At 46.3% G+C, this 13,784-nt stretch overlaps 1 protein-coding gene across 1 annotated transcript; it reads right to left on the reverse strand.

Moving 5' to 3' along the window:
- Positions 1-1,119: 1,119 nt before the first annotated feature.
- On the reverse strand, positions 1,120-6,946 carry CHCT1 (CHD1 helical C-terminal domain containing 1). Its single transcript, XM_054848097.1, has 5 exons — positions 6,869-6,946; positions 5,967-6,095; positions 4,774-4,949; positions 4,158-4,257; positions 1,120-1,299 (listed from the first exon to the last, which is right to left on the reverse strand). Exons 1-5 carry the CDS (start codon positions 6,944-6,946, stop codon positions 1,120-1,122), a joined length of 663 nt encoding a protein of 220 aa, XP_054704072.1.
- Positions 6,947-13,784: the final 6,838 nt, after the last annotated feature.

The raw sequence follows: 13,784 nt of genomic DNA on the forward strand, positions 1-13,784 counted from the left end.
TGACACTGGCACACCCAAGCTGTTCTCTGGGGGCTTGACTGGATGGATTCTGCATATGGTTCAATCCCCCAAATACATTGTCACCAGGGATACATAGGAACACCAGGCTGCCCATGATAGCTTGCCACCCAGGCTCTCAAGCAACCAGCAATCCCAAACCCTCGCTATGTTCATTACGCTTCAATTGCACTAATTTTTGGTATTTGATGCACTTTGTGTCTCTGGTGCATTTATCTACGTGAGAATTGGTTGGGTGGTATTTTCCCCATTCTTACAGGGGAGCAGACAAGCGGAGGAGGATTGCCGGGAGCCACATAGCCAGCAGGTTAGTGTGGGACTCCTACTCAGCCTTCCAGATCATGCTGTCTAGCTAGCTCTTGTTTTTTGACTTTTAGTTTATCAATTTGGATTTTAAGTGCTCCCTCAGAGCTGTTACATACCAGATTGGACTTTTTCAGAGGTAAATAGAGAGACTGGGGAGAAAAAGAGATGAAAAGCAAGATGGTTGAGTGCATGAGAACTCCCACAGGACATGTGATTGCATTTTAGCAGCTTGAAAATAGGCTTATGTGGGACAAATCCTCCTTCCGCAGGCAGACTGTGGCACCTGTTTGTGGCAAAGCTGATCTCGTCAGCAATTGCTTCTGATGTCCCTTTTTCATTCCTCCTTCGGGGTTTGCGTATGCCGGAGTTCTGGCTGGAGTAAACAGGCTGCCAGTGACTCTGGTTAGCAAACACGCCTGCTACAGGTTGGTCTGCATTCTTGCTCCAGAAGACAAGCGTGCATGGCTTTGCTAGGGTGGGCCCAAAGGCAAACCACAAGTATGTTCTGAGCAGCCAGATTGCTATGTAAAGACACACTAATTAACGCCAACTGATGTGGGCTAACAAGGGGATGTCTTCTTCCTTACTCCTGCCTTATGCTATAGTAGCTTCTCTTGCTGCTGTTTTTCCTAGTCCTATGTCTCTTCTAAGACAGCAGTTCAACCTGCCCAACTCCCCTAGCTCCACTGCTGATCATGTGCTGATCCTTTTGCAAAACCCCACGTGTAGATGGCAGGAAAATGCTTTTCCTGCTTGGTGCCAGTGTGACACTGCTATGCAAGTACCTCTCATCTGTCATTCTTGCTGCTGGGCGGTGACTCTGCAGGTGTGTTGGCAGTGACTGTCTCTTTGACCTGGGTGTTCCTGCAGGTCTGTTGTACCTCTGCAGAGACCCCAACTGATGTAAAGCTGCTTCAGTTTCTTGTCTTCCATTCCTGGAACTGTATCTGGGTTTTCTGAAGGACAGCATAATTGCTTTTAAAAAAAAAAAAAAAGATACCAAAAAACACTTTTAAAGATATTTATATGAGCAAACAGCACACATTGACTCATGCTTGGGCAATAACTCTTGCTTAACCATGGTCCTGTCGGGTGGCAGCAGCAGTAAGCTGAGAAATGACTGTACTGTCTGCACAAATCCTTGCCTGATGACGTGTTTGTTCCATGCAGTTGAGCTCTGAGGCTCCATCCCACCCAGCAGCGAGTCCCGCTGGTCTCGGCAAAGCTGTGTTTTCTCTGCAGTCTCTGTTTCCCTGTGTGGATGTCCAGCTCTCCTATTTGTGCAGCCCTGCTTGCCCAGCCCAGCCTACCCCAGCACCTAAAATCTGTGTTTTAAAGCAAGAACCCTTCTCAGCACACTAGTGAGAAGGGTCATTTTTCAGGCACTTCAGGGAGGTGATCAGGAGCCAGCGGTGCCGTTTGGCTGTGTCTGAACCAAGGCTCAAGCGTGTGTAATAGGATGTGGGTGCTGCTCGGTGTCACTGCCACGGGTGGGTGCTGTGGACGGGTGTGTGCTGCCACTGGATGTCACTGTCGCTTTATGGCACTCTGTGCACCGGGAGGATGGCTGGGGGTCCCTGCACCTTCCTAAAGGTGCTGGGATGGAACCATGGAGCTGGATGGAGAGCGGCCACCTGCATTGTACATCCATCTAGGCAATCCCAGATAAAAGTAATTTTTGTGGTGCCAGTGGTCATGCTGTGTGACTTTTTTTTTTCCTTTAAATAATCTTCCAGAGTCTCAGATAGTCCAGAAGCCTTATTTCTTTACTCTCTGACTGAGACATGGGGCTGATTTCTACAGCTTTCGGCACTGTATGGGAGCCAGCAGATTGCAAAGGAAAATGATGCTGTGTTCTAGCTTTAAGCTGAGAAGTGGGTCTGATCTGGTATTTTCAGTAAGCCTAAAAACAGAGTTGAGACCAGTGTTTAAATTCAAATGTGGGGTTTTTTTTTAAATATAATAATAAAAAGCCTAAAAGCCCAAATGTGAGGGAAGGGGACTTAGATCCCTAATTTTAAGATTACTGGTGAGCAAGGCTAGCGGACAGCTGCTTGCTACCCTCTCTCCTTTAACAAAACTCACAAAATTATCAAATTACCATGCTGAAAACCTCAATCGCTTACTAATTACATATTGATTCTGTATTTTTATGCTCACTCATCTAAATAATGAGGCGTTTCCAAATAATCTATTTCTGTTGCGTGGAGCGCGCCGGTCCCCCCTGGATCCACAGCCTGTTGTTTATGCTCTAGTAGGGAGCTGACTGCTGTTCCCTTCCCACAAAGGGCAAAGATGCTTATTTTTCTCCCACTTGTCTTGCATAACAAAAGGCATTTGTCAACCGTTACATAACGGCAGAATTTGTCGCTTCTTCTGTCGGCCTTTTTGGAGGCAGGCTCATCCCCAGCACCACACAGCCGTCAGGCTCTTGCTAGCTGCAGGTTGGTGCATGCTTCTCGGCACGCGCCGGTGCATCCTGATAGTGCACGACGCAGCGTGACTAATGCTTATCACTCACCATTTGTTTTTTTCTTTTCTTTTTTTCTTCCTTGGAAAGGAAGGTGTATGATTGTGTGTTTTGGTTGAGGTTTTTATTTAGGGGAAGGTGTTTGGGGAGATTATTTGCTTTTTAATACATGTTCTCAGGTGGCAACGGGGAGCTACGCTCAGCCACGCACCCTGAGGGACAGCAGGGCTTGTCCTTAGCAGAGGTCGTGTCCTGGGCTTGGCTCTGAGAAGGGCAGTGCTGGAAATGGAGCTCAGTTTCCCCCTCTGCAGCGCTCACAAATTTAAGGGATCAAGAACGCCTGTTGCTGCCTGCCTCCCTGAGCTGCCAGTTGCTTTCTTAATATCTCCCAGTTGATCTCGGGCATCTCACGCCGGCAACAGGAATTTGTATTTGGTTTTTTTTTTCTATACAATAGATTTGATTGCCTCATTGTTGGAATGTCTTTTTAGAGCCTTAAAAATAAACAAACAGTTTTGCTTCCCCATAAACTAAAGGCAAAACCCACATGGCTAGTTACCCCCTTTCTCTCTAACCAGAGAGCGCTGTTTACCTGTGGCCTCGAACTTATTTATGGCCTTATCACTGCCAGCTATCAGATGACCACAGCTCCCTTTTTAATGCAAAGCCAGCAGTGTCTGGGTTACCCAACAAGGTCTTTCCTGCCAGAGTTTTCTAATTTACTCAAAACAATAGTTGACTTTTTTTAATTATCGATCTGTTTTAAATTTCTTTTTAATCACCTTAAAGTATGTGTTTCTTGTGGACCTTTGAACTTCCTGGTGTACTCAGCCTTTGCTCAGGAGATATGGTTATGGTTGGCTGTGAGTGTGCTTAAATGGGTTAACCCTTTGGAGTCAGTATTCTCGGGAAACTTCATTACAATTTCCTTGTGTAGCTGCTGCTCAGGCACAGAAATCGGCCTGGGCAAACACAGGCTTTATCTGAACTAGTTGCTTCTTTCAAAGTTTCTCTTACATCATCAGGTAAAACTAGGGATCAGATTTGGTCTGTAAGGCATGACTGGAAACCTGAGAACAGCAAAGAGCTCTGAAAATTGTGAACTGCAGTGCTGGGGACACCAGCACAGTTTCCTAGAACTGGCCAGGGAAAGCTGCTGGCAGCTGCAATAGCTCAGTGCCCGCGTTACAGTAGGAACTGGCAATATCTGCAGGATTCGTGGCCTTTTGATAAACAGACTTCTTGGTAGCAAGTTTCTCCTTTGACATGGATCAACCCATGTAAGCTATGTGGTATAGTTATTCCCTTAATGTTAGTGCAGCAGGAACACCTTGTGGAGTTATTAACTTTCCTGTTTGCTTACCACAAACTTATCCATTTGATTGTTCTTGATGTACTTGTACAGCTTCTGCAGTTGCTTTGCATCCATCTCTGAGAAGAGGGAGACAAACTGCCAGAACATTCTTGGGAAAAGAAAGATATGTGGATTGTGCATGTGAGTACAAACTTCATCCTTTTCCTCATTCTGCTCCCAAGTTCTGGTATGGCGAGTGTAACCTCTGAGGTACCTCTTGCACAACTTTCCCCCACCACCACCTTCCCCCCCGCCCCCCCTTCCTAAAGCTTTTAAACTGTAAAGAATTATTCTTCCCTAAGCATGGGAAGGACTATCTGTTAACTCAGGTGGCCACGTAGGAGCCCCTTTACTTGCAAAAGGATGTTGCTGATGGACAGCTCATCAAGATTGGCCTTGTGCTGGGCAGGAGTAAGTGCCACACGGCCTCTGCTAAAGTTACCTGCAAAATCTGTGAGCATTCAGCAGTTAGAGCTATACAAGTCTCCTGTTGACACCCAATGTCATTGCCAGTGCCTGGAAATGTAAAGCCAAAGTACGTGTCTAAATGCTTGCGGGGAGCAGCAGGGGCTGGAGCCTGTCAGGCTGGGAGCATCGCCAGTGCTGGGTAAGAGGAGACTCTTACTTCTGCCAGTGGTTGACTTCCGGGGCTCTGCAATACCGCTGGAGAAACAGATCGATGCGATCCCCAATTATGGTCAAACTTTCCTTCGTGTACTTCAGTTTTTTCTCTGTGGGGAGGTGCTGGGGCAAATGCAGTTTCCTAAGTGACTTCTTAAAGGGTCTCAAAAGTTCCTTGCACTGTAAAGAAAAAAGTGTTGGCATAAGTGTTCAACACTTTAAATTCAGGCCTCAGGCATTCCTTTTCACTAAATAAACTGATTAAATAGCTGGCTGGGAAAGCACTGAAGGAGCGTTGTGTTTTGGTGGGTGTCTCTGTGTGGACATGGGAGAGCTGACATAGGACTTCAGCAGGACCTCTGTCAGGCACTCCCAGCGCTCTGTAGGAGTCGTTCCTGCATGTCCCAAGGTCGGTTACACCCCAGGCAAAGCATGTCGAAGGCGATATGGAAAGGGAATTGGGGGGTTTCCAAGACTGGGAATTCCTTTTTAACACTGTAGGGCAAAAGGTATAAATTTCAGGCTACAGAACAGCAGCTGTTCTGCAGGGAGGGGGAAAGGGAACTGCTTTACTGCTTTTCTCACGCTGCTTCTTCCTGTGGCCAAACCTGGGATGTGTTGCAAACGTTCGCACGTGATGCAGGAGCAAACGCTGCATCTGGATGCCCTTCACTTGCCTGTCTTTTTTTGTCTGTTATGTGCATGGGGCCGTGACTGGGGCTGTGTGTGGTTACACTATGATGCACCAGGAATGGGAAGGTCGTATCCCGTGGTGGAGGAGGATGGTATGAGATGGAGCTTTGTGGCTGTAGTGTAAGGGATGCAGAGGACCCAAACCACCATAGCCACGGAGCACATGGCATCGTATGAAATGATAATGCAGCAGGACTTGTCTTGAAAAACTGAACAATGTATGTGAAATGTGATTATTCTGTGGTTGGTTTGGTTTTTTGTGGTTTTGTGGGGTTTTGGTTGTTTTGTTGTGGTTTTTTTTTAAACTAAAAGTGCAATGTCCAGATGACTGGAAAACAATGATGAGGTAAAAAATCTAGGACATGGAAGAAAGCTACAGAATGAAGTGTCTTGTCCTGCTTTTTTGTGCCCTCTGCCAAACTCCTGGGTTTTATTTGCTCCCTCTCTAGAGAACCTGAGATGCCACTGACTTTTTCTATCACTAAATTCTATTCAGTATCTCACAATTTTAAAGGTGTCCTGATCGAGGCCGTCCACACAGCAGATGAGCGGAGTCTTGCATGGTGGAGTACTCCCACTGCCTGTTACAAAGGCTGCATCCTTCGCTGTGCCGGCCAGATTCTTCTCTGTGGTCTACAAATAGGCAAAACCATAGGTTAGTCTTCCAGTTCGTGCAAATCTTACATCCTCCCTTTAAAAACCTGCCAAGGAAAAACCATGTCCTGAGGCTCAGAAGCATTTCTCTTCCTGCCAAACCATTTCAGATTGGGTTTTCAGAGGTGCTTAATGAAGCTAAGTATTCAATTATAATTTAAAGTCCATAAGAATTAGGTTCCTACTTGAAGTCCCTTTCGGAAATCCTACCTCTAATAAATTACAGAGTAAACAATGGTCACTCGTTTCTAATGACATTAATCAAATATGGGCTGGCAGTCACTTGTTAAGTGGAAATATGTGGTTACAATAGGCTCATTGTAACGCCACACTGCTCCATCCGCAGGTTTGATTGATGGCAAAGGTACCGTGGCTGACCTGCTGCAAAGCCAGATTGAAAGCAAAACAAAATCCACAGCCACTGCACTTGCTTCTCCTGGGTCTGGGGAGGGGGATATTTTCTCTTGCAAAGGGCAATGGCTGTTTTCCTTGTGTCAACATTTATGTAGGTAACTCCTCCACTCATCTTTTGGAAAGCAACACTTACATAACTGACTTAAACACAAGCTTATGTTGCCTTTTAAAACATGCCGAAATGTGTAGGAAGAGAAGTCCTTTCCTCTCTGACATGCTCTGCTCCATAGGAATATTACTTCTCTGCAAATTTGATCCCAAACCCCATTTCAGAGATGAAATCGAAGCTGGACTTTGCTTCACTCTCGCTACATGCTGATCTCCTTGCCCATGCTCACCTGGCTGACTGTGCCATCCACGCTGCTCTCCCTTGCCCTGGCTCCGTCCACTTCACCCTTAAAGCTTATCCCCTCCATGGGACACAGACCCCCTCTCCCTTCCCTGAGGCCCTACTTGTGCCAGGTAGGAGGGGAAAACTGCCGCAGAGCTGTGTTTGGACCAAAACATGCTGGGGTGACCAAGGCAACCGGGGTGCCCAGACACCGGTTCTGAGTTCTACCAACCATGGAGACTGTTGGGGCCCTCCAGCCCCACAATGCTGTGACTCTCTGGGGCAGAGTCACCTCTCCCCATCAGTTTTGCCATTGATTTGTGGTTCTATAGAAATAGGCAGAAAACCCTGGCTTTTCCCCTTGCTGGTAGTGGCCACGATGTTCAGTGCTGTCAGCGACTCCTGTGGGCAATGGGAGGGAAAGGTCCCTTGCTTTGCTTTGTGCCTGTGGGAGCTTGGTGGAGTCTCTGGGGCTCATGGTTGGCACTGGGCTTGCACCTGCAGCGAGTCCAGCACCTGTAACTGTGCATCAGTCCAGATTATTTTGGCCTCTGAAGGTGGTGCAAAGTGCAGCTCTTTGAGTCGCATGTGTGGCTCTGTGCCACTTTGGCTATCGGTGAGTGTGGGCGCAGCTCCTGGTGCAAGCAACAGTTTTCCTATATGGCTTGTGTACCAGCAAGTTCAGGATGGGCTTTTCCGCAACTCCCACTGCACCTGCAGAGCTGTGCTGTGGGGAAGCACTGGCCCTGAGGCATGGGCCACAGAGCCTGGCTCACATGGGGCTGGGGATGGTGTCCACGATGGAGGCAGCCTTATGTGATGGGGAACAGAGGTGCAACCAGGAAAAGGGACCTCAGGCTGCACCCTAGGTGTTTTTCAGGGAGCTGGTTGGAATTGAGACCTCAATTCCCATCGCAGCATAATGGAAATTCAGGGTTGCCTCCTTCACAGATGGTGGTGAAAGCCAACTGCAGTGAGATCTCACTCTCCTGGGTAACATCTCTTTTAAAGCTCTCCATTTTAGAAAGATTAAATTGTGCTTCCCAGGAAGAAGTCTGGGAAGGCTTGGAGTTAAAGGGACTTTGTTTAGGAAACTTACTTCAAGGCAAAATGCTTTCACAATTAAAATGTGTCGGGCTCCCGTCATGCCCTGACTGGTCAGACAAGTGCAATTGTTTTGTCCTGCGGACAATTAGTGTCATTAGTGTCATTGCTGCAGCTGTGGTTCGGCTGGGCTTCTGTGCCAGGTTGCTTCTGGCACCGGAAGCGATCTCAAGGGCTGCACAAAGGCCCCCTCTTTCTGAGGTCCCCCTGGGCACGGCTGTGCGGAGGGACTGGCACTGCGCTTGGCAGAAGTTTGGATGCTTTTGGTCAAGCGTTTCTCTGTGCGTCCGGTGATGCTGAGCACCCGCCGAGCCAAATGCCTGGTGCAGGTAGTAGCCTTGGGAAACTACCTATTGATGGGTCTTGAAACAGACAGGTTCTTGTTTTCAGACTGTCTTAGGGAAATTTGGCCTTTACCTGTGATTTGAATTCAATAATGACAAAAATCCATTAGGACAAGCCCTTCCCTTAAGATGTTTGTGGCATTTTCCGTCCTGTGTCTACTTTCTGCCTCCCCCTTGTCTGAAATTTTGCAGTCAGCTCTGACGCAGAAGCCTTGCACAGGCTGGTGCCAAGCAGATGCAAAGACAATTACCTTCTAATGCTTTGCAGTTAGGTTTCCTTTCATCATCTGAGGTATGTTACAACTTGTTTAGCCTATACAAGGATTTTACAGTACATCATATAATAATACAAGGTGAGCTATGCAGAGCAAAGCAATGGTGACAGCACGGATAAGCGTATCCACGCTACCTTCAGCCTGCTTGTTGTGAGGACTATGTTAGAGGTGGTTTGGTTGAAGGGGATGTTGAAAATGCAGCTGTTTTCTCAACGCCTGTTACCAACTGCCCTCTTGCTGTGTTTGCTGCCTGCAATTGTGACATCTGTCCCCAGTGTGGCAGGCAGCTCCTCTCCTTTTCACCTCCAGAGGTTTAAACCAAGAAGTTGCCAGCTTATGTCCTCACCTCTCAAGTCAGGGTATCGAAGGGTAGTGTGTTCCTGGCTAACAAGAGCACAAGAGAAATGAACCTGTTTCAGCACAAACTTTCACATGCGTTAGCAGCTAGATTAAAAGCCATTTAGGAGCCCTAGGGACATACGACGATTGTTAGCATAGGCATAACCCATATTTGCATGGCCATATCTGTGTCCTTGTGAGATTACAGCTTCCATGGAGCATGTGACTACAACACAGAGAGGCTCTCTTGGCTTACTGTGTGTACACTTCACTGTTTCAGAGGATGGAGAAGGCCTTGAGTTCCCCTTGAAAATCCCAGTCTTTGTTCTTCTACCTTTCTGTGTATGCTGCCCTCAGAGCTCAGCCAAAGCCATAAACATACAAGCAGGAGGTATAGATGGACTTCCCTGGCCTGTATTCATCTGAGGATCTTGCTGTGTTTAGTTGTCCATTAACCTGGTTTGCAGTGGAGCAGTGATCTTAGTAGTCTTCTCTGGCATTACTTAGTACAGTGGTAGAGCAGGAGGCTAGAGAGCTGAGGCTGCAAAATGCCTTTTCTCACTGTTGAACTGTACAATAACATTCAAAACTGTGCTCTGGCCACTTGAAGCTAATAAACCTTTCCCGTCTCTTGAATTGTTTTGGTAGCTCTGCATCAGACTTTGGTTCACTTTGTTCATCATGTAAGGTCTTGTGGACAAGTCAACTCCTGTGAGATCAGGTATGAGGTGTGTCTTTGAGTCCTCAGAAGTCTCTGGTTGTATCCCTTCCCTCTGCCTTTCTGGAAGACAACATTACTTTGTACTCTGAAGCCTGTTGTGATGGAAGATGGCATAATCCTGACCACATCTATGTAAATCTGTCAGATTATATTGCCTACTTAAGGGCAGGAGTCCTTTAAAACAATGTTCTAATTGGATGGGGAAAAGTAATGAGTACAAACAGATTATGCATCTCGTATTTCTCCCTGTGAAGGAAAGGGAGCTGCAGTGCCAGTCAAACACACTGTACTGTAACAGTGCACCTCAGGGAAAACTTTTCCTTTTCCCCTGACAGCTCTTTTGTGATTATTAATTTCTACTATTTGAGTGTCTTAGTCTTCCAAGAGCTGTGGAAGTGCAAATATTAACCAACTTCTGTAGTACAGCACCTCCTCTAGTGCAAGAATAGGCATGTAGCCAAAAAAGACACAGTTGTGAAGATGCTCTGTTTATGCTGCTGGTGGTTATTTGCTGTTTTAGGCAGATTTAGCATGAAGATCATGTGTGATGTGATGAGTCAGGTTGCATATAATATACGCAGGCATCTGATGCAATATTTATTTACTGGTAGGTCACAGGGAAGGAGAGCCGATAAACGCAGATAAATATATAGGTATTTTACATTACACTTAAACCAACTGCATGTGCACGTGGTTTAGTTAAACATAAAAACCAAACAGGTTTGCCAGATGTATTGCAATGTAATACTAAATAGGAATTGTAATGAGGAATGTTTTTCAGTAACCTATTCCTACCAGGAGAGTGGCGAATGCTTGATTTGATGGTGCAACTGCTCATGCTGCAGGGGTGGAGGCTTTGCTAATTTGATCTGGAAATTTCTTTCCTGGTGCTTAAAGGTGATGAAAACTTTCACAGTCCTTTGGAGACCTGTCTTCTCCCTGCAGTTGGATGCCAATAAATACAGCTCAAATTAATAAACCTTGTACTAGGGAAAGAGAATTTGGGTCTAAATATTGTTTCTACATGGCATTATTACAGGCATCTTAACATACCATAGGAGTTCCTTTTTGATAAGTGTTGGGTGTTGCTCATTCAATCACTTGTTTGAACTAATGTGGTCAAGAACCCAAACATGATTTGTGACCAGTGATGTGTAGAAGCCATAAATATATCTGCATCTCTTTTATCCACTTCTTGCAAAATCTGATCAGGTGTGTTCCAGTATTCCCATACGGAAGACACAGCTAGCCAAGTCTTCCACAGTGCCCAAAGCTCCTAGTGACTAATCTCCGGTGCTGGGCACCTCCTTGTCGATAGATGTATCTTAGGTGTTCCTACATTATTTTACGCTTCAACAGTTCTGTAGATATTTGTCTTTAGCTTTTCAGCCAGCTGTTAGTGAGCTTATTAATGGTGTTTGCTAATGTTATAGAACTAGTTTTTGAGCTGCTTGAAGTCCTCAGGAACTGAAAGAGCATTATCAGCTTCTTCCATACCTTGCAACTTGCAGCCTGTGAGAAACAGGATAGTTAAAGGCTTTCCTTCTTATTGTGCTTCTAAGTTTTCAGATTTTTATGCAAATTGAAAAAGACATTGTTAATGAAATGTTAATAAGCCCATCCCTTCACTGCTGCTTATAGAATAAAATCTGTAACAAGTTGAGTATCTCTTAATATTGAAAATAATTTAACTTCTTTTGTTAATCTTTTGGATCACATAATACAAGCTGCGGTAGGTGATACCTCCCTTGTTCACTTCCCTCTCCCTAACAAATTTGCCCACCATCTTAGTAACAAATAGAAGAAGCCTGGAAAATGATGAGACTGGTATGCCTATGCCAAAAGCAGCCCCGAGGAGAAGGACTTGGGGGTATTGATTGATGAGAAGCTCAACATGAGCTGGCAGTGTGTGCTTGCAGCCCAGAAAGCCAACCGTGTCCTGGGCTGCATCAAAAGAGGTGTGACCAGCAGGTTGAGGGAGGTGATCCTGCCCCTCTACTCTGCTCTTGTGAGACCCCACCTGCAGTACTGTGTCCAGCTCTGGGGGCCCCAGTACAGGAGAGACATCGAGCTGTTGGAGAGAGTCCAGAGGAGGCCACGAAGCTGATCGGAGGGCTGGAGCACCTCTCCTATGAGGACAGGCTGAGAGAGTTGGGGTTGTTCAGCCTGGAGAAAAGGCGGCTCCAGGGAGATCGAATTGCAGCTTACCAGTACCTGAAGGGGCCTACAGGAATGATGGTCAGGGAGTGTAGTGACAGGACAAGGGGTAATGGGTTTAAGCTGAAGGAGGGTCGATTTAGATGAGATGTTAGAAGGAAATTCTTTACTGTCAGAGTGGTGAGGCACTGGAACAGGTTGCCCAGAGAGGTGGTGGAGGCCCCATCCCTGGAAGTGTTTAAGGCCAGGTTGGATGAGGCTTTGGGCAACGTGGTCTAGTGGAGGGTGTCTGTGCCCGCAGCAGGGGGGTTGGAACTAGATGATCTTTGAGGTCCCTTCCAACCCAAACCATTCTATGATTCTATGAAAAGGTCTGCTCTGCCTGGGGAATGTGGCAGGGGTTTGCATGGGATTAGCAATGTGTGCAGAGAGGCACCAAATACATAAACCAAATAAGAGCCCACAGTGTAGAGGTAGGGAGCAAAAAAAAAAAAAAAAAAAAAAAGGAAATGAGGGAGAGGAGGGAGAACTATGCACTGCTTGGGAGGGAACAGAGGGCCTGAAACTGACAGCAAAGGAGAAAGGTGGGCATAACCACGTGGGAACCCCAGTTACTCTGGGAGCCAGGGAAAGAGCTCTCCTACTCTCAAAATGGAAGAAAACAGTCTGGAGCAGCAAGGGAGAGAGATAACCTGGTAGAGAAATGCCCATCAAGACAAGGATGCCTTCAGGGAGGCTCTACAGAACTTGGTGATGCTTTTTTCAGTCAGATATAAAGAAAATTAACTCCTGGGAAAACCCCTGCTGGTTCAGAGAGCAGAGTGCTACCCTCCTTGTGCGTAGCTTGGTGCTGGGGAGATGAAGTGAGAAGTTTGCAGATCTCCTGTGTGTGCCCTGTGCCCTACAGTCACAGCTCTGCCCTGGGCGTGCTGCGAGCCCTCCTCAGCAAACAGCTGCTGTTCCATGAGATTTTTCTTCTCTTTGCAATGGAGAGGAATAAAATAAATCATAAATTAATAAAACCTGTAGAGGAATAAAAAGGGATTTTCCTGTCTTTGCAATAGAGAAATGAAATGTCAGGCCACCAGAAGGGGTTCTCCTGTTCTGGTTTTTTTGTTTTGTTTTGTGTGGGGTTTTTTGTTTTTTTTTTTGTTCCCAGTCTTGAGGCTTTTCTCTGAACAACTCACCGGGGGGAAAAAAAAATTGCCATGTTGTATCTGTGCATACGAAGAGGATGGAAAATAACAACTGGCTGGAGCAATTGGGGCTTAGAGCCAGGAGCCTGTCTGCATCAGGTCTCTCCCCTCTCTGACTCATGGCACCCTTAATTTCAAAGCCTCCCTTTATGGCAGAGGCTCTCAGATCTGTCTCTTCATTCCCTGCTCCTTTAGATTTTGATATCTACCTCCAGTGATCTTGTTCTTTGCACAGGAGTGTCAGAATGGCTACGGTTCCTAGGGCAATCAGTGCTGCCGGGCTGGCTGCCCGCTGGCACGCAATGTGATGAGGCTTCTGGGCACGTGATGTGTGCCATGGTTGCAGGGGGTAACAAAGTTCAGTCTGCTGGTAGTATTCACGTCTCATCCCTCTGTCATTACTGATGCCCTTTTCATACACAACTCACCCTGCGTTTCCTGCCTTTCTCCCAGTCCTATACCCGTGCCTCATATCACGCTGCCCCGTGCCCGACCCTGTATGCAAGGAGAGTGGCTAGTGCTTGGGAGTATTTTTAAATTTCCACTTAACACTTACTTCAGTTCATGGATTTTCCAGAGGAAGTCAGGTTTGGGGGGTATTTTTTTTTATTTTTAGTTTTATTTAGTTTTATTAAAAAAAAAAAAGGCAAGGAAATTCCCCTCCAACCTACAGAATGTAGCTATCAAGAGAAATGGCTTCATTTCTCTTTCTTAAAGCATTGAACACCCTGTTATGCTTAAAATAATAAAACCAAAAAAAGCCAGCCTTATTTATGTGATGGGTTTC

Source organism: Grus americana, chromosome 19 (assembly GCF_028858705.1).
Source record: "Grus americana isolate bGruAme1 chromosome 19, bGruAme1.mat, whole genome shotgun sequence".
NCBI classification, from domain to species: Eukaryota; Metazoa; Chordata; class Aves; order Gruiformes; family Gruidae; genus Grus; species Grus americana.